The 18684-nt window shown below is 33.2% G+C and overlaps 1 protein-coding gene across 2 annotated transcripts; it reads left to right on the top strand.

The window, feature by feature from the left end:
* The first annotated feature begins 378 nt into the window (after positions 1 to 378).
* LOC106078176 (serine/arginine-rich splicing factor 4-like) lies at positions 379 to 15728 on the top strand. 2 transcript variants are annotated; one of them, XM_056025091.1, is made up of 8 exons: positions 379 to 536; positions 6140 to 6263; positions 8660 to 8730; positions 9680 to 9757; positions 10089 to 10158; positions 11258 to 11331; positions 11482 to 11595; positions 15056 to 15728. In XM_056025091.1, exons 2-8 carry the CDS (start codon positions 6141 to 6143, stop codon positions 15288 to 15290), a joined length of 765 nt encoding a protein of 254 aa, XP_055881066.1. In that variant the 5' UTR covers positions 379 to 536; position 6140; the 3' UTR covers positions 15291 to 15728. The 2 variants fall into 2 exon arrangements, with proteins under 2 accessions (XP_055881066.1, XP_013094427.2); XM_013238973.2 differs by lacking the exon at positions 379 to 536 and adding an exon at positions 5841 to 5859.
* Positions 15729 to 18684: the final 2956 nt, after the last annotated feature.

Here is an 18684-nt window from a genome sequence, read left to right as displayed (position 1 = left end):
ATGCGGCCCCCATTTCCAATTTTTTATGCGGCTCTCGATACAAAAAGGTTGCCCACCCCTGCCCTAACATATAGAGCTAGACCTAGGGATTATTGTAGACTCAACAATGAGCACGCGGTAAATATGCTGAAAGAATAATCTCGCACCAGATTCTGTAACATTTTTTTCCTAAAAGGGATGCCATTGGTTATACATTTTTGTGCCATTTAGGACAATAAAAAAATTTTTTTTCGTCTATTTTATGAATTATGCATACGTTTAATTTTTTTGACTGACATTTTTTTTTCGAATATTTTATCAATAGGTAGATTTCTAGATCTAGATCTACATATAAATCAGTGTACAGTGTATTTTATTGATATTAACAAAAGAATAAGCACAATTTACACCGAACCTTCCGGAATAAAAAATCTGCAGTCTATTAACTTCCGCTATTGAATAAAGAAGCGACCATTTTAGACCTACATCGTCGTTTATCCACGCTTTATTAGAGGTGTGACAAAATTATTTTATTTTGTTGAATTGGTGCATTTAAGGTAGGCATTTTTTTTTATTGATTCTTCATTTAAAGAATGTATTTCAATCTCTAGGCTTAGACTGGAACTTAGTAAAGAATCATAATGTCTAAGTTAGACCAGTCACAGTCCAGTGGAGTGGCAGTGTGAATGTAACTGAGTGTTTCCCCAGGGCCAAACCCAAAGCCAAACTCAGAAACTTTGTGACACATGTCAACTAAAAAATAAACGTCTAAATCAGTAAATGACTCTAAAGTGTGTTCCGCGGAACTTCCAGAACTCTAGGCTAGTGTAGTGTTCCGCAAAGCCTCAATTGGTGTTCCACAAACTACTGGAATAATAATTTAGGAATGTTACAATTTTTTTCAGAAAAATTATTTTAAGAATCTTCTTGACAGATATGTTGTAGATTTGAATGAGCCTTCTAAATTTATATGAATTATGTCTGTATGATTCCTGGTTGAAAGAAAATAAATTTTTTATGTGTGCTTGTCCTTATCATAGCAACCAATGGGCACGATGTGAGGAGATTTGAATGTGTTGAATAAATATGCTTGCCATTTCTTATATATTAAACAACTAGTCCAAAAACATGTTTCAAATGAAGGTTTATTGTTTTTAAAATCTCTGAACACTAAGCTGCTTATTATATACCCATTAGATCTAATTCTACATCTATTTCAAAATGCGTAACTGCAGAAATAAATCAATGTCAGCCATTTTGACATCATTTCAGTCTAAGTTTTTTTTAACTGCTATAATAATTCAACCTATCAGAAAATTATTAGATGTCACATGACCAATCTGACCAATCACTATTATCTTGGCATGTAAACAAGATGGCTAAAATTACAATGGTTAACAATGGCCTCCAGCATTAGATTCAACTGCTAAATATTAAAAAATTAATAGCATCCAAAGTGCTCATTATTATGTGAAAAGTAAAGCACTGAAATTTAGCCAGAAAAATGCTCTACAATACTGGAGAGTCAAAAGGCGTGGGAATGTTGAGCTTCTTAAACTATACACAGGGAAATCGAACCTTTTTTTAAGTCTAATAATTAGAAACCTTCTACTCCACGTGGGAAAGCGTAATTTCATTCCCGGAAGCCATTTTTATTGGTCAATCAAAAACTATAACTCTTTTACAGAGAAGTATTCAATTAATAGGTTAACAAAGTGCGCCTTTAAGGTGTGTCTAAAAAATGTCAGAAAAAAGTCGAAACAGTTTTTTGATTTAAAAAAAGGGGTGTGTCACCGGATATTGTAACATCGCTAAATAATTAGATTATTATTACTAATTAAATATTATTAGAATTTTAGATCTAGATCTAGTATAGGGAGGTGAAATAAAAAATTGATCTTTGAAAAAATAAATTTTCGTTAGTACATCATTAAAATACTTATATCGAACTTTCCAATGGTGTTTAAATTATGACTGTATGTCTAATAGTTAGAAAGTTATGAAATTTTTTTTGTCGTTTTGGCCTAACATTGTTGCCATGGAACAAAAGAGATGAGTCATCATGAGAGCGTCTCTCTCGCTAAGCCAGCGAGACACACCCCCCGCTCAAAAAGTTAAAAAGTTGGAATTGAGTTTCGTAGAGGATAAATCTACTTATTAAATAAGAAATTTAATAGTAGATTTAGTATTCATAGTGAATTTCTAGCTCACAAATCTAATTTCATTTATATTTATGAACTTTACTTGTTTAAAATGTAAATATTGATGTAATAAACAAATTATCGGGTCTAGATCTACAAGAATTGTCAGAGAGGCGGGGACAAAATGGCGGCGTTCTGATGGCAGAAAATAACAAAATATTTAAAAAGTGGGATCAAAATCGTCTGAAACAATTATTTTTCAAATGCGCTTTATAATTCATGCGACGACGATTAATACATAAAATCTATTTGAATATATCCAGAATATTAGGCCTTACATGGCCTCCAGTGGTTTTACATTGATGACGAAATTTTCTTATCGAAATTCAGTAAATTCTGAAAAACCCATAGCCCCCAATGGTAAACCGTATTTTCAAGTTTGTGAGCGATGCGACGGAGATATCGAGATAAAACTTGGCAGAATTATAGCCAGGCATGATATCTACCCTAGGAAAAAAAAATGAATCATTGATCATTTTCCTGGACCCTGTATTGCTAAAAACAAAAAATGAGTATTTTTTATAATAAAAGAAAAAAATGACAAATAACTTTTAAAAAAAGCCGTAATTAAGCTTTATATAGGCCATGGTCTAAAGTAATCGATAACACAAGTTTAAAACTTCTCTTATTTCATTCAAAAGTGTACTAAATTTGCAAGTGTGGTTTATGTGAAAAAAAGTCAAAAACGCAATCTCAAGTTTATCGGTCATTTTTTACTTTCACACTTCCGCGTTTTTTCGCCTAGCTATCTAGTAACTAGAGTAGGGAGGTGAAAATAAAATTTATCTTTGAAAAAACAATTTTTCGTTAGTACATCATTAAAATACTATAAAAGAACTTTCTAATGGTGTATAAATTATGACTATGTTTAACACTAAGAAAGTTATGATCTTTTTTGTGCCGTTTTGACCTAACATTGGTTGACATGGAGAAAGTGAAGTGAGAGCTTGTCGCTGGCTCAGCCGGCGAGACACACCCCCAAGGTCTAAAGTTAAAAAATTGGAATTGAGTTTCGTAGACGATAGATCTACTTAATAAATAAGAAATTTAACACAGGGTTCGTAGCGCTCCTAAAAACTCCTAAAATCTCCTAAAAATGAAAAGTCTCCTAAAATCCTAAAATTCTCCTAAAAATTGCAGAAAGTCTCCTAAAATTTTGTCCACTCTCCTAAAATTTTTACCCAACAGCGTAACTAGGCATTCTGATCGCATGACCTTACGGGCTGACTGTGTTAATGAGCTGACCAGTGACGCTTCTACACCGCCTTTCACCCACTTGTGAAGCGCGACCGCGTGATTGAAGATGGCCTTGGTTCAAGCAAGCATTTCACCTGGCAGTATTTTTCTGAAGTCAGCGTAGAAATGTTTGTTTCCATTTATTGTTACCACTAAAGACGCGCTAGATCTAGTCTGTAGTGACTATTGTCTATAATTAGATCAATTACCAGACTAATTTGTAGGCTACACACCTCCGGTCCCTCCCTCACCTAAAATCTTCTTGTAAGTGTAAGAGTGACTTTGCGTGGAAAGTCGGTAAATCTTCTAGATCTAGCTAGTATCTAGTAATAGTATCTAACCTAACATGAAAAATAAGTGAATTTTAGTCAATTTAATGATTTCGATACATCTAATGTCTAGATTACTCTAGAATTACGCTAGATTCTAGATTTACGCTAAATAACTTAGAATCTAGTGGAGATAATTAGCACAAAGAAGTGAAAATCCTGCAAATTTAGTGACTTAGATCTAGACTCTAGATCTACGGTATATCCAGTGAAGATAATTCGCATACTGCCGCGAAAAGTCCGCAAATTTTAGTGACTTATATCTAGACTCTAGATTTACTTGAAATCACTAGAATCTAGTGAAGATAATTCTCACACAGCCGTGAAAAGTCTGTAAAATTTAGTGACTTAGAGTTAAAATCTGCGAATTTTAGCGAATTAGCTTTAGAGTCTAGATCTTCTGTAAATTTAGTGACGATAATATTCACACAGCAGTGAAAAGTTCACGAATTTTAGTGGCTAAGATCTAGAGTCTAGATCTACTGTAAATTCAGTGAAGATAATTCTCTCACAGCCTTGAAAAAATTTGCGCATGTTAGCGACTTAGATCAAGAGTCTAGATCTACTGTAGAGTCTAGATCCACTGTAGATTTAACGAAAATATTTCGCATGCAGCTGTAAAAAGTCCGTAAAAATTATTTCACTCGTAAAAGCCAGGGAAACTATATGGTTGAAAAAGATTCTGCTAGGGAAAAAAAACACCAATATGTCTAATCCCCCCCCCCCCCCCAATCCAAAAGCCATAGACCTATATTTCCCTATATATTACTGGCTCTGTTTATGAGAAGGATTTAAGTTAGCTAATAAAAGAATAAAAGCTAATAAAAGAATAAAACATTACCTCAAATGCACACCATGACTCTAGTATCTATAAGATACACATAGGAACTAATAATGTACATTTCCATCACAGAGAATACACATTATGAAGGCATCTCTAAGAATGTTTCTTATTTAAAAAAAAGAAAAGCAACCATTTGTAATGTTTTTAAATAAATCTTTGAAGAAAAAAAGGTTGTTTCAAGTTTTGGGATGACAGTCAAGTTGTTACTTGATTAAAAGATAACTTTCATTACATTTTCTGTGGACACACCACAGCTGATAACATTGTTTCTGTGACATATTGGCAAGATATTTATTAGTTTTGTGTATGTTTTACTATGTATCACACAAATGGATAGGACACACACACACATCATATATTTCATCCTTAAAAACCTCCTAAAATCTCCTAAAATTTTGTCATGGAAAAGTGCTACTAACCCTGTTAATAGTAGATCTAGTATTCGTAGTAAATTTCCAGCTCACAATTTATATTTATGAACTTCACTTGTTTAAAATGTAATTATTGATGAAATAAACAAATTATCGGGTCTAGATCTACAAGAAATGTCAGAGAGGCGGGGACAAAATGGCGGCGTTGTGATGGCAGGAAATAAAATATTTAAAAATTGGGATCAAAATCGCCTGAAACAATTTTTTTTTCAAATGCGTTTTTAAAAAAATTGCAAGGTAAAAAATCTTTCAAAAGTATCTAGATCTGTAGCTAATAATATCTGCTACAAGATTATAATTTCATTTGTTGGTGACAAACAATATCTTCTATAAAAAAAAATAAAACCTGAAAAGTCCATTGAGGTCAATGTTATTTTGTTTTTTTTTCAAGTGTGATCGATGTTGACAATAGAGACTGCGGAGAGTGACATGTTTTTGCTTAGGCCCTATGCTCCATGAGGAACTTAAAGGAATGATAATGATGATAAACTGTTTAGCTGATACTTAAATTTTCTAAAAAAGAAAAATCTCCTTAAACCGGACCTACCCTCCTTCTGTCCTAGAATTTAAAAAAATTTCATATCAGTGCTCTTTGAACCTGTGTAAAACCCTTGTTTTTCAGGACGAACGAAACCAAATGTTTCTGAACTATAAAGAAATGGAGCATGATCAAATATAGACTAGTTTAGTCAAAGCTATCTAAATAAAGGCTCTTTTTAACAAATATTGTGGAGTGTTCGCTAATATCAGAAAATACGGGCTGTTCACAAGACGAATATTAAGGCGATATGGCAGCAGCAATGGTTGTCTTTAATTTAGGGTGGAGATCCTAGGCAAAGGTAAATTTGGAGCCCTAACCCTAACAAACATACATTTTTCAAGACTAAAACTCAAAGCAACTATAAAACTTTAGAGAACATAGACAAAACAGTTTTAAAGAATCAACAAAAGGATGTCATTCAGAAAAAACATTAATTAGTAAAGTAGCCATAACCACAATTTCTAGATCTGATCTTGATTAACTAATACTGGTAGGCATCAAATTTGGTGTAAGTTAGTAGCCAAGGAAATATTAGTATGTTTAATTTATATTATGATGTGTGAAATAAATTATTGCAGGATGGGCACTAGAGTTTACCTTGGTCGATTGTCTTATCATGCTCGAGAGAAAGACATAGAAAGATTTTTTAGAGGTTATGGAAGAATTCGAGACATTATGCTAAAGAATGGATATGGTTTTGTGGTGAGTACAAGTATATTAATTTGTAGGTTCTAAGCATTGTAGAGCTCTTTTCTAGATTTAAACCTTAAAATATCCAATCAGGGTAAAAATTTAATTAAAAAAAAAAAACAGTACAATGTAAATTATTATATCCAGGGTTCGTAGCCACCTTGAAAACCTGGAAAACACCTTGAATTTGATATTAAATTCAAGGCCTTGAAAAAGCCTTGAATTTCGTAAAAAACTGTGAAAAAACCTTGAATTTTAAAATGTGGACCTTGAGTTCTTTCCCTCCCGATACCTGGTGTTTATTTTCGTTTTTTTCCCGGTTACATTGAGCTGACCAGTGATGACGCGTCTACACCGCCTTTCACCCACTTGTGAAGCGCGACCTCATGATTGAAAACGACCTTGGCTCAAGGAAGCATTTCACTTAGCACTATTTTCCTTTCACTGTTATGACTGAAGACGCGCTAGATCTAGTCTGTAGTGACTATATTGTCTATAACTAGAGCAATTAGCAGCCTAATGTGAAGGCTACACCCCTCCGACCCTCCCTCGCCGAAAATCTTCTTGTTGTAACAGTAAGAGTGACTTCGCATGGAAAGTCTGTATATCATCTTATCTTTGTGTCTTTCTGAGTATTTTATTAGATTTTGTATTTGGAGATAATGATTCAGTGTTTAATTATAATTGCTACCGGTACTTTACTTTTGAGTCTTCTCACGATCCATCCTTCTCATCTAGCTAGAAATAGTATCTAGATTTAGATCTAAGTTAGATCTAGTGAAGATAATTTGCGCTTAACATGAAAACTCTGTGAATTTTAGTTAATTTAAAGATCTAGATACAGGTACATCTAATGCTCTAGAAATACGCTAGATTTACGCTAAATCACGAGAATCTAGTGAAGATAATTCTCTCACAGCCGTTAAAAGTTCGCAAAGTTTAGTGACATTGAGTTAGAATCTATAGAGTCTAGATCTACGATAGATTCAGTGAAGATAATTCGCACACAGCCGTGAAAAGTCTGCCAATTTAGTGACTTAATTAGATCTAGACTGTAGAAGCAGTGACAGCCGTGAAAAGTCAGCGAACTTAGTGACTTAGATCTAGATTTACAGTGGATTCAGTGAAAATAATTCACACACAGCCGTTAAAAGTCCGCGAATTGTAGGGACTAGATTTACGATGATTCAGTGAAGATAATTCAAAAAAAGTCCGCGAATTTAGTGACTTAGATCTAGACTCTAGATTTACGGTAGATTCCGTGAAAATAATTTGCACACATGACTAGATTTACGGTGATTCAGTGAAGATAATTCGCACACAGCCGTGAAAAGTCTGCCAATTTAGTGACTTAATTAGATCTAGACTGTAGAAGCAGTGACAGCCGTGAAAATTCAGCGAACTTAGTGACTTAGATCTAGATTTACAGTGGATTCAGTGAAAATAATTCGCACACAGCCGTTAAAAGTCCGCGAATTGTAGGGACTAGATTTACGGTGATTCAGTGAAGATAATTCGAAAAAAGTCCACGAATTTAGTGACTTAGATCTAGACTTAATTTATGCTAATCCAATAGAATAGAGTTAAGATAATTCTCTCACAGCTGTGAAAAGTCCGCGAATTTTGTGACTTAGATCTAGACTCTAGATTTACGGTAGATTCCGTGAAAATATCCAATAGAATAGAGTGAAGATAATTCTTTCACAGCCGTGAAAAGTCTGCGAATTTAGTGACTTAAATTAGAGTCTAGATCTACTGTAGATTTAACGAAAATATTTCGCACACAGCTGTCGAAAAGCCCGTAGAGTTATTTTGGTTGTAATTTACTTCAAACTGATGGAAAGCAAGTCAACTGCTATAGTAAGAATGAAATATTATTTTTACAAATCTATGTCAATTTAAGAAAATTTCCAACTGATTGCGACAGTTTTAGCTGAATTACATCTCATATTTTTAAAAAGTTATTCTTCTGTAATGCAAGCTTGTGTGTGTTTTCTAATGTATTAAAAAGTTGCATTTAAATGCTTAGGAAACACTAGAGATTAATTTTTTTATTTTTTTTTTGGAGGTATGATTTCAACTTATCAGCATACATTTTAATGTGGGTTTTTAAATTTAATATATATATATATATATATATATATATATATATATATATATATTGTTCTTTTACATATTTATGTCATATGTATGTAAATATATATACATATATATTGCTTTCTATGGTGCGATGCATACCTTGAAAATCTTAAACTCTACCTTGAAAACCTGGAAAATCATTCATGAAATTGGCTATGAACCCTGTATATCACATAATATATCAATTTCATTATGATCATGATTTTTTTCTCTAGTTTGAAAGGTTACAAATCACATTTTATGTTTTTTTCCTTGTATAAATCTCTTAGGAGTTTGATGATTACAGAGATGCTGATGATGCAGTCTATGAATTGAATGGCAAGGAGCTTTGTGGGGAAAGGTAATTTAAACAAAAACTGCCAGTCTCACTGTACATCGCGTTTTATTTATGTTGTAGCTGTTGAAATATCACTTATATATATAAGTGGAACATTATTTTTATGCGCACTTAGTGTTCACATAATAGGGTGACATCTTGGTTAAATGGTATGTACACTGGACTGTCATTTTGATGGCCCCGGTTTTGAAACCTGCCAACCTCCATTCTAAGGGACACCTGAAGAATTTAACAAAATATGCTATTCAACAGCAATAAATATAGTTATTCATTTTTCAAATTTACTTTGCTACAGTCAAATAAAATAATAGTTTCTTATAAGAATTCTGCTTACTACTAAATACGGTGTAAGAAGTAGGGAATATCAACATTGTTCTATTTTAAGATGTGTATTTTCATTTTCAAAGAAAATGATTATGTTAGAAGTTAGTGCTATAGCCAGTGATAGTAATAAAAACTTAAAGGGATGTCTTGTGTTGGGTCACTTAGTGAAGAAGTCTTGCAAGGACATACCTGACCCGACTAGCGAACAAATGCCTATGCTACAAGATAAAACATAGCAAATGCAATGCTGGAAATGAACTTAAAGCAACATGTTCATGGATTGACTGCTGACTTAAGGTTATGGTTGATTGAAAATGGCATATATTCTATTTTGAATTATCAGGCATTATAGACCACTATTTAGTTTTCAATAAGGTTAAAGTAGGACCATAGAATATTCGAATAAGCCGGAATTTTTATCTATGAGAGCTTGAATTATATGGATTTTACTGTATTAGACTCGTCTCTTGAGTTTCATCTATTCCGAATCACCAAGCTGAAAACTAACTTGGCCCTAATAGTGATTGTTTAAAAAAAGACAATCAATGAATGAATTTTATGTGCGAATTCCTTTTTAATTTTACTTTTTTTTTAAAACAAACTTTATTTGGTATTTTATAAATTTCAGAGTTGTAATTGAACATGCTCGTGGGTCAGGGCGTCCACCTGCTTCTAGATCTCGAGGTTCATCTGCATGGTTAGATAAGTAAGTTTACACACTTTTCTGAAAAAAAAAAGTGTATTAAATAAATATATATATTTAACCTAGTTAATCTAATTTTCCAGTTTTGCTAATGCAAAAACACCAAAGTGAGTTACAGATTTTTTTTTAGAAATTTAGACTTCAGAAAAAAAATGTGTGTGTGTAAAATGATGAGAACCAGTTGCGTGTCATTTGACCTGTCTATTAACATATTCTTAGTAGCTGCTATTTGTCAGCTATAGATACTTGTTGATTGGTTTGGGGTGATAACTGCTTGGTTTCTGATTACACATTGTAGTCTATGAACATGTATAAATCTTAATAATTTTCTCAGATATGGCCCACCTACAAGAACAGATCATAGGTTGATAGTTGAAAACCTATCTTCTCGTGTGAGTTGGCAGGTAAGTTATAAACCATCATCTTTGATTTTACTACTAGTTTATTTTTGTGTATTATGTCAAGATTGAGTGAAATTTAGAATAATAATATATATTTTAATTATTAACAGTGCAGTAAAGGTTTAGGTGGGGTTAGTTATTATAAATGTAGGTCAACATCTACTGGGGGGGTTCATAAACACATTTTATTTTATTTAATTTATCAAAATCTTCATAATTAAAGACCTGTTATTCTCATCCCCATAAGCCTCCTCTTCACTGACGTGACGAAGAAAACAAGGGCACTCGATGATGTCCAGGCTTAATAACTCTCCTTAAGAGACGATGATGAGTCTGGCTGAGGGGATGACTCCGAAGCTTTCACGCCGAGCTGGCTGTGACGGGGGGGCCTTTTACTATACTGGGGACCGCTGCCTGCCTGGGCCATGGGTATTGGGTCCATGGTGGACCATATTGTAGCATCAACCAAAGAAGATCTTAAGACGTAGTTGTTTTGAAGATGTTACCTGGCAAGATGTTGATGACATTTGGTTCATTGAGACGTGCGATGTTCCATCTTCGATTTCTTTTGTGGGGTACATCCCTGATGTCCTCAAGAAAATGGATGCTCAAACGACGACTGGTAGTGAAATAAAGTATAGTTATAGTGACGTGAGATGATGGGCCTCTGTGCCAAAGAAGAAAGACGACCCATGGTTCTGGTTGAAAACCTTACTAGTGCTTCTTTGACTGACTAGGGCCTCTTGCTTGTCAATAAAAGAGGTAATCTAATTTACACTTCTGTATTAATTGAAGTGTTAGTCTTGAAGGGCCCGTGATTTCTTCCAAAATCAGCTATACATTATTTTACCATGTGTTTTTACTTTTTTAAAAATTTTACATATATATTTTTTGTGTTGAGGGACTATATATGTGTTATATATGATTAAGCATTTTATATAGAACTTTTCCCCTCCCTCCCATGTATTTAATAAAAAAAATTATTTCTATATTTACAAGTTATGTTTAGTTTTTTTTAATGGTTTCAAGTTAACTGCTTAGAAAGTCTATCACATATTTCATACTGTATTGTTCCAACATTAAATTGTTAATTCTTTTAAAGGATTTAAAAGATTATATGCGTCAAGCTGGAGAGGTCACATATGCAGATGCCCATAAAAGACACAGGAATGAAGGGTAATTTTTTTTTATTTGTATTACAAAGTTTTGTTAGCCAACATAATAGTGTTTTATTCTTTGATGAATGTACAATTATTTTTAAAATGATTTGACTGATTGCTGCTTTTATTTTGTTAATTAATTGTTGAATTGTTTCTTTTGGTATAGTATTATTGAATTCGCCACTGCTGCAGACCTAAGAAATGCCATAGAGAAATTAGATGGAACAGAAATAAATGGTAGAAAGATTCGGCTAATTGAAGACAAAGTTAAAAAACACAGGTTGGTGTTAATAATTGATTTCTGACATAAAAGCAGGCATAATGATGTACCATCTTTCGGGGCTGACTTGATGATGCTCACTAAAACTGAATGTCTGTTTCTATATATTTATAGATAGATAAATATAGATAGATTAGATTAGATTAGATAGGTGGGTTCTCTGATAATAATTTGTTGTCTCATCATATAATTTAAAAACTTCAAATATTTTGTACAAGATGGTTATTACATTCATATTGGCATAGATAGTTGAAATATTTCATCTCTTGTTTAAGTCCAGCTATGCAAATGCACAGCCTTTATTCACAGTCATAGTATATATTTCTTTTTTTGTTTCTTCTTTTTTGATCAGTTAAGTCTTTCTCCCATTCCGCTTCTCTCTCAACTTGCTATTTTTCTTAAAAGTTAATTCAGATTTCAATACTTTTCTGTATTATTTCTTATGAGAAATTTCCGTAAATTTTATCACAGCAGGCATAATGATGTACCATCTTTCGGGGCTGACTTAATGATGTCCACTGTAACTGAATGCCATTATCAATTTTACTTTGACTTAACATTACTTTGCTGTGCTGTTATTGAGGTGATACTAGGAAAACACTGATTACATTCTGCCTCACATTTAAGCAAAATAGTTTATGATTGCTTGACATGAAATCATAGCTCAAAATTATGACTTAACTCTTTGACTTCGGAATTATTTTCCACTTTTGGACAGAATTAATTTTTCCGCCATTTCAGAGTGCGCTACTTTGCTTCGATATAACTTGTATAACTTTTTTATTTTTTATTGGAAAATAATAAATTTGATATAGAATTAAAGAGAAATGGATGCTCTTTCCATTTCTTATCTTTTCTAGTTTGCAAATTATGTTGTTTTTGTAATTTTGGGTTTTGAATATAACAATGAAAAATAAAAAACTCAGCAACTGACATTGAAAATATCCATCCAAGTGCATGTTTAAAGAAATTTATTGTTGAAATTAAATCCAAATAGCTTTTTTTCTCATTTTTATCCATTTGTTTACAGAACACCATAGAAGAAACAGCAATAGATGCTAAAAATAATAAACTGGAACTAATAATCCAATGTCACTACTTTAACGAAAAAGCCCATAAAAAAAGGAACACTGTTGGAACAAAACACTTTTACCCTAAAACTAGTCCAACTGTACAGCATATATATATTTATAGTATTTTCTTCTAAAGTTCTTCATGTACTTAGTATATAAATATTCCTTCTAGTTGTGATATTCATGGAAGCAGTCAATATGAATGTGTGGGTTCGACTCCCATCCAGCGCAAACAAACCGTTCTCCCTGACCTACAGTGTTTACATACTCTGTCTTTCTTTATAGTTATAGGTTTCCATTCTCTGAAAATGGATGGATCTTATTCTAGCAGGGGTGTTCAATTTAATCCTATGGTCAGCAAAGCTATTTATTTTGCTGACAAGACTATCAACAATGTGATTGTCAATGAAAAAAAAACATTCCAGCTCAATAGATGCAGTGCTAAGTCTAGGTTGACAAGCCAATTTCTTGGTGGAACAAATCTTAAATTGATCTGTTTCAGTGCCTAGATGATAGATCTAGAGATCTACCTCTATCTAATTAGATTTAGATCTTGATGATGTAGAGACAGCTAAACTAGTTCTAGATCTACATTGAACATTAGATGGGGGTGGAGCTGCTTCATTAGCTGATAAACTTCACCATTACTAGCCCTAGGTCTAGATATATAAATCAATTTACTAGATCTAGATCTATATAATTAGATTTATCAATATCATCATCAGATGAAACAAAATCAGTCATCTGAATTATTATACTTCATCAAAGAAATATTTAGATCTAAAAAGTTTATATGGCCTTGGTTGAAGCTCCATGTTAAAAAAACATGCACACAGAAAAAATAAATGTAATCTCTTTACAAACTTCGTACAAAATAAAAACACGTTAAATGAAGGAAATTCCAGATGTTTAGCAAAGGGAAACTATTCTAGATAAAAAATTAAGCAATAAAAAACAAGAATTGGAGAAATAGAAACGAAAAAAATAAATTTGAAATAGCCGATGCCCCCAGCGTTGGTCCGACTTTTTTTCCCCTTTTTTAAAATCAACGTCCTGTGCGTTGTTGCGGAGCCAAAGAGTTAATTAAAAGTTGTAATTTTTTAAGAGAAACATGATGTTGTAATCTCAGATTGTCCTGTCAGAACCAATGAAAAACCAAGAACATTTTACAATAGTGAATATATATTATAGCTTTATATAGTGCTACTTTCATGCTTATAGCATGCTCAGAGCGTTTTTGGTCCAATTGGGGGGGGGGGGGATCTAGGAGTTGGTTTTCCGTGCTGCCTTTAGGCACTCGGTAAACACAAATCTGCCCGAGTCGGGTGTTGAGCCTCGAGCCCCCTTCTAGGTAGCCAAGTTCAAGCGCACTTGGCCTCTCGACCACACTTCCCATGAAATAACACACCTTTTGCCAATGATTTAGTGAGGCATGTAAAAGCTTACTGGTGTTAATGCCTTCCTTCCAATTTATCCCATCATGCTTGACTAAATCTGACCCTATTCAATGTCTTAAGAATTGCAATTTGTTATCCTTTTCATTTTGATCAAAAGCTAATTAAACATTACCAGGCATAATGATGTACCATCTTTCGGGGCTGATTTACTGATGTCCACTCTAACTGAATGCCTGTTCAAATAATTATTTTAGTTTGTTAGCTTAATTTGCTTCCTTTGTATGTTCCGTAGTTTATCTATACTATAAAGCAAAAAGTAAGGTGTATGTTTGTATGTCCCAGATAGAAATTAAAACTGTTTGACCATCTTGACATAACTTGGCTTAAATGTTCTTTAGATCATGGCGGAGTCTGTAGTTTATTTTTAATGTCCCAGCCACAACCGCAGGGCCATAGATACAAAGCACCTAATTGTATCTCTACTTAATAACCAAACAAATCAGGTAAACCCGTTTAATAGCTAAATTCATCTCTATTATAGAAACTTTTTCAACAAAATAGGTAAACCTATTTCCACATTATTTTATAAGAAGGTATCGTTTAATGGTTAAACCCATTTTCGCAAAAATCCTTTTATTTTTGTTGCGTAGAATAACTTTATAGGAACATTAGCTAAGTTTGACAGATCTAAATCCAATCCACTAGTTTAGTAATACACAAACTAAGGCCCAGGCCTCTCGTAATATCCGGCAAGTATATTCATACTTTTCTGTCCTTTCTGTCATGCTTGACTAAATCTGCACCTATTCAATGCCTGTTTGAACCCTTTTTCATTTTGGTCACATGTAACAGGCATTATGATGTACCATCTTTCGGGGCTGATTTACTGATGTCCACTCTAACTGAATGCCTTTTTAAATAATTTTAGTTTGTTAACATAATTTGCTTCTTTTGTATGTTCATTAGTTTATTGAAAATGTGTATTTTCAGTCGTTCAAGAAGTCGTTCAAGGTCCAGAAGTAGAAGGAGAAGTCGCTCAAAGAGTGATAGCAGATCAAGAAGTAGAAGTAGAAGCAGATCAAGAAGTGAAAGTAAAGATAAAAAGTCAAAAAGCCGATCAGCAAGCCCAGCAGAAAAGAAGTCCACGTCTCGATCACGTTCTCGATCAAGGTCACAAGATAAGGAAAATGGAGATCAAGATGGGGATAGGAATAATGATGATTGAAGTTAAGGCATTTTGAGGAAATGATTTTTATGGATTATTTTTCAGTATTTGTATATTTGAATAAAATGAAAGGTTCATCTAATGTATGCTAGTTATTGTCAAATGTCTCTTAAGGTAAGACAGCTCATTTCATTGAAGCCTCTTATGTTGTGCATCCAACACTTTGGTATTGTAACTAGTGCTGGATATCATTTTTAGTGAAATATTCTTATCATGAATGTATTTCACTTGTCATTTTAAGAACTATCTTTTAACTGTTGCTATTGATTGGTCTGTTATATTAATAGTAAGCCAGTCTCTTGAATAAACATAGTTAGTTGAGAACTCCCCCACTAGTTAACTATTCAGTGAAATCATGTTCATTATGTAAGCATTATTTGTATACATACAAGTTTCACAATATTGGTTCATCACAAATAAACTACTACTAACTGTAAAGTTGTCTTGTTTCTGTATCATTATGAGTTAATTATTCCAGGTAAAATTAGTTAACTGATCAAAATGGATCATTTTAAGTGGACAAAAAAAATTACGTTGTGCAGCTACATTTTAATTTTATCTTATCTTATATAATATAGCTGTTACTTCAAAAAAGATGATTATGTCCTACGCGTGTTAACCTATGACTTCAATTCTGCCAAGTCAATGGTTTTCCTGGCTAGCTCAGGCAACCCATTCCATGCTCTAATAACAATATCATTTTACTACAATGTAGTATTGATATAAGTGTGGTCTGTTATTTAGTGGAAATGTTTTATTTGGGAAGATCACATATGAGTGAAATTAAAACGGGATTTCTTTAGACTAAAAATACCTTTGTAGGCCCATTTTTTATACCCTATGCAATTTCCATATTTTAATAGTTTTTCAAATATAAAAATACATAAATATAGAATTCATTAGTTTCTTCTAAGTACATTAAAATGATTAAGATGCTGAAACATACTGGGTAATTCATAAACTCAAAATGTTATTTTAAAATATTTTTGTCAGTTTCTTCTTGTTCTAATCAGTTGTCTCAATTAACTTGTATAATTAAAGGGTACTGGTGATTTAAAAAATTGTTAAAGTCAATATACTGTATTCTATTTGTACTGGTATGCGTTTTTATTGCATTTCCAACTTTTCCTGTTATATAAATTGTCTTATGTTGAGAAAAATGCTGATACCCACTGAGGCTTACCAGACGTGTTCAAACCCATAGAACAATAAAAGGAAAACCTCACCAAGGAGGACAGAAAATGCACAAATAGTAAGACAAATTTCCATACGGACAATAAAGATAATTATTATTATTAAAAATAAAAAGACGGCAAACATTAAGAAAAAGGCTGTAAAATTATGTTTATAAACACTTATTCTCAATGGCGTAATATATATTTTGGACAAAAAAGGAATCGCACTGAAGCCTTGTTTAACATGATGAATTAGCTTGTGTTATCCATGGTCATCACAACAAAATGTGCTACCAGCTATAAATAACTAAAGTGGTTTCTTTTTAGTAGTTGTTTATGCCTTGATTACATAATAGACCTATTTTCACCTGTCTTACAAACACAATATGAAACATATTTGTATCAACTTTTTACCTAGTGCAATTAAGTTGTGCGGTACATTACAAAGCATGCACGTTTAGACAGTGGTCATTAAACCATGGAGGAACTGGTTAAACATACTCCAGACTTTAAAGAAAAAGACTAAATTATTTAGATTACTGGGAAATAGAAATCGTATTCCAAGAAATTTATATTATTAATAAAATACTTTAAGTCATCATTTTATTAACACTTTGCCTAAAGCAGTTGTAGTCATTGACTACTGAAAGATTTTGAACACCGCCTTCAGCAATTCACTGCTCTTGAACCAGTTTTTCCTTGTTGCCACTCCGTTCTCAATTGACGTGAAAAACGTTCCAGAGGAAGTCCAGATGGAACTACTGGACCTGCAGTGTGACACTTCTGAAGCAAAATACGCTGATGTTGGTGTTCCAGATTTCTACCAGTTTCTTCCCAAAGAGAAATTTCCAAACTTATTATACGTAGCTGCTAGAATTCTAGCGAAGTTTGGGAGTACGTACGTTTGCGAACAGTTTTTTCCAGAAAGAAGATCAACAAAACAGCATTAAGACTGACTGATGAGCATCTGAGACCAGTGGCGTAGCAAAGTATCCATGGGCCCGGGTTCAAGAATATTTTGGTGGGCCCCCTTCCCAAATAAGACGAATGTCAGAACAATTGAGTCATCTGAATTTATGGGTATATTGAGAAAAGACATTCCATTACTTTCTGCTTTATGCAGATGTTGCTCTTCATTTTTTCAAAATTTGTAACGCAACGCAGACTGCGCTTACAATTTAGTACTCGACAATAAGCAATTCTTATTTCCCTCTAAGTGCTGCAACTTCCAGGCGTTCTTTTTCCTTTGAGAAACACAAAGTAATTTGTGTTGACTTTAATACATCATAATATCCTAATCATTCCTTGATGACCACATTGTGGGCAAAAGTATGCTCTTCCTATTGGATTCAAGACGCGCCCATCTTGAGATGTTATTAGCAAAAAAACACCAACCAAGTCATTGTCATAGAAATCTGCAACGTCTTGAACACAGCTGACGGAATCATTTAAGACCAATTTTAAGTTGTGGTTAGCACAGTGAACATAATGCGCAAGCGGCTTCTTTTGATGAAGCAATACTCGAAGACCAATGTGGCCCTGCTATTCACTTTTATTGGAGGTACCCTCATAGCTTTAGCTTTACTTGGAGCATTTGTTCAGCATGGTTCAGCGAATTCTGCAGGTCTGGTTCTCACAAAACGAAAAACTAGAAAAAGAGTTTTTTTTTAAATATGATAATTTGATCAACCTTTGATAAAACCAGGTTAGAGAATATGAAGGTGATTATTTTCTTAAAGAACTATGGACGGTATATTTGATATGCCTATTGGTCAGAGTTCTATATTCATATATGTAGGCCTATATACCTATGGATAGATCAGCTGTGTGGAGAGGGGGGGGGGGAACTGCTGTGTGGGCGACATCGTTTTGACTATACATGATACACAGGCATTCTTCTTCGAAAGACACTATTCCATGATCTTGTTTTTGTAAAAATATTATGGTGTTAACTTTCTTTAAGAACTATAAACCAAATACTAAGCATTGGTCAGTGAGAACAATATTCCATGATTAATTTTGACCTCTTTCTATCTTGAACATCTTTGTTATAAACTTGCTTCCCAATTCGGTTTCGCCATTCATTGTAACAGAACAAACATTTAAACTTTAACGCTATACATGAAACTTACTCTCCTGTTTAATTTCCTTGCTAAATATTTAATCTTATTTTTTACTTATTTTTTTAGATTGCATCTCCTTTTTTTTTTATTCTGTTG

This window comes from Biomphalaria glabrata, chromosome 3, assembly GCF_947242115.1.
Source record: "Biomphalaria glabrata chromosome 3, xgBioGlab47.1, whole genome shotgun sequence".
In the NCBI taxonomy this organism is placed as follows: domain Eukaryota; kingdom Metazoa; phylum Mollusca; class Gastropoda; family Planorbidae; genus Biomphalaria; species Biomphalaria glabrata.
The sequence above is the reverse complement of the archived record's forward strand: the minus strand, read 5'-3'. Positions and strand labels throughout refer to the sequence as shown.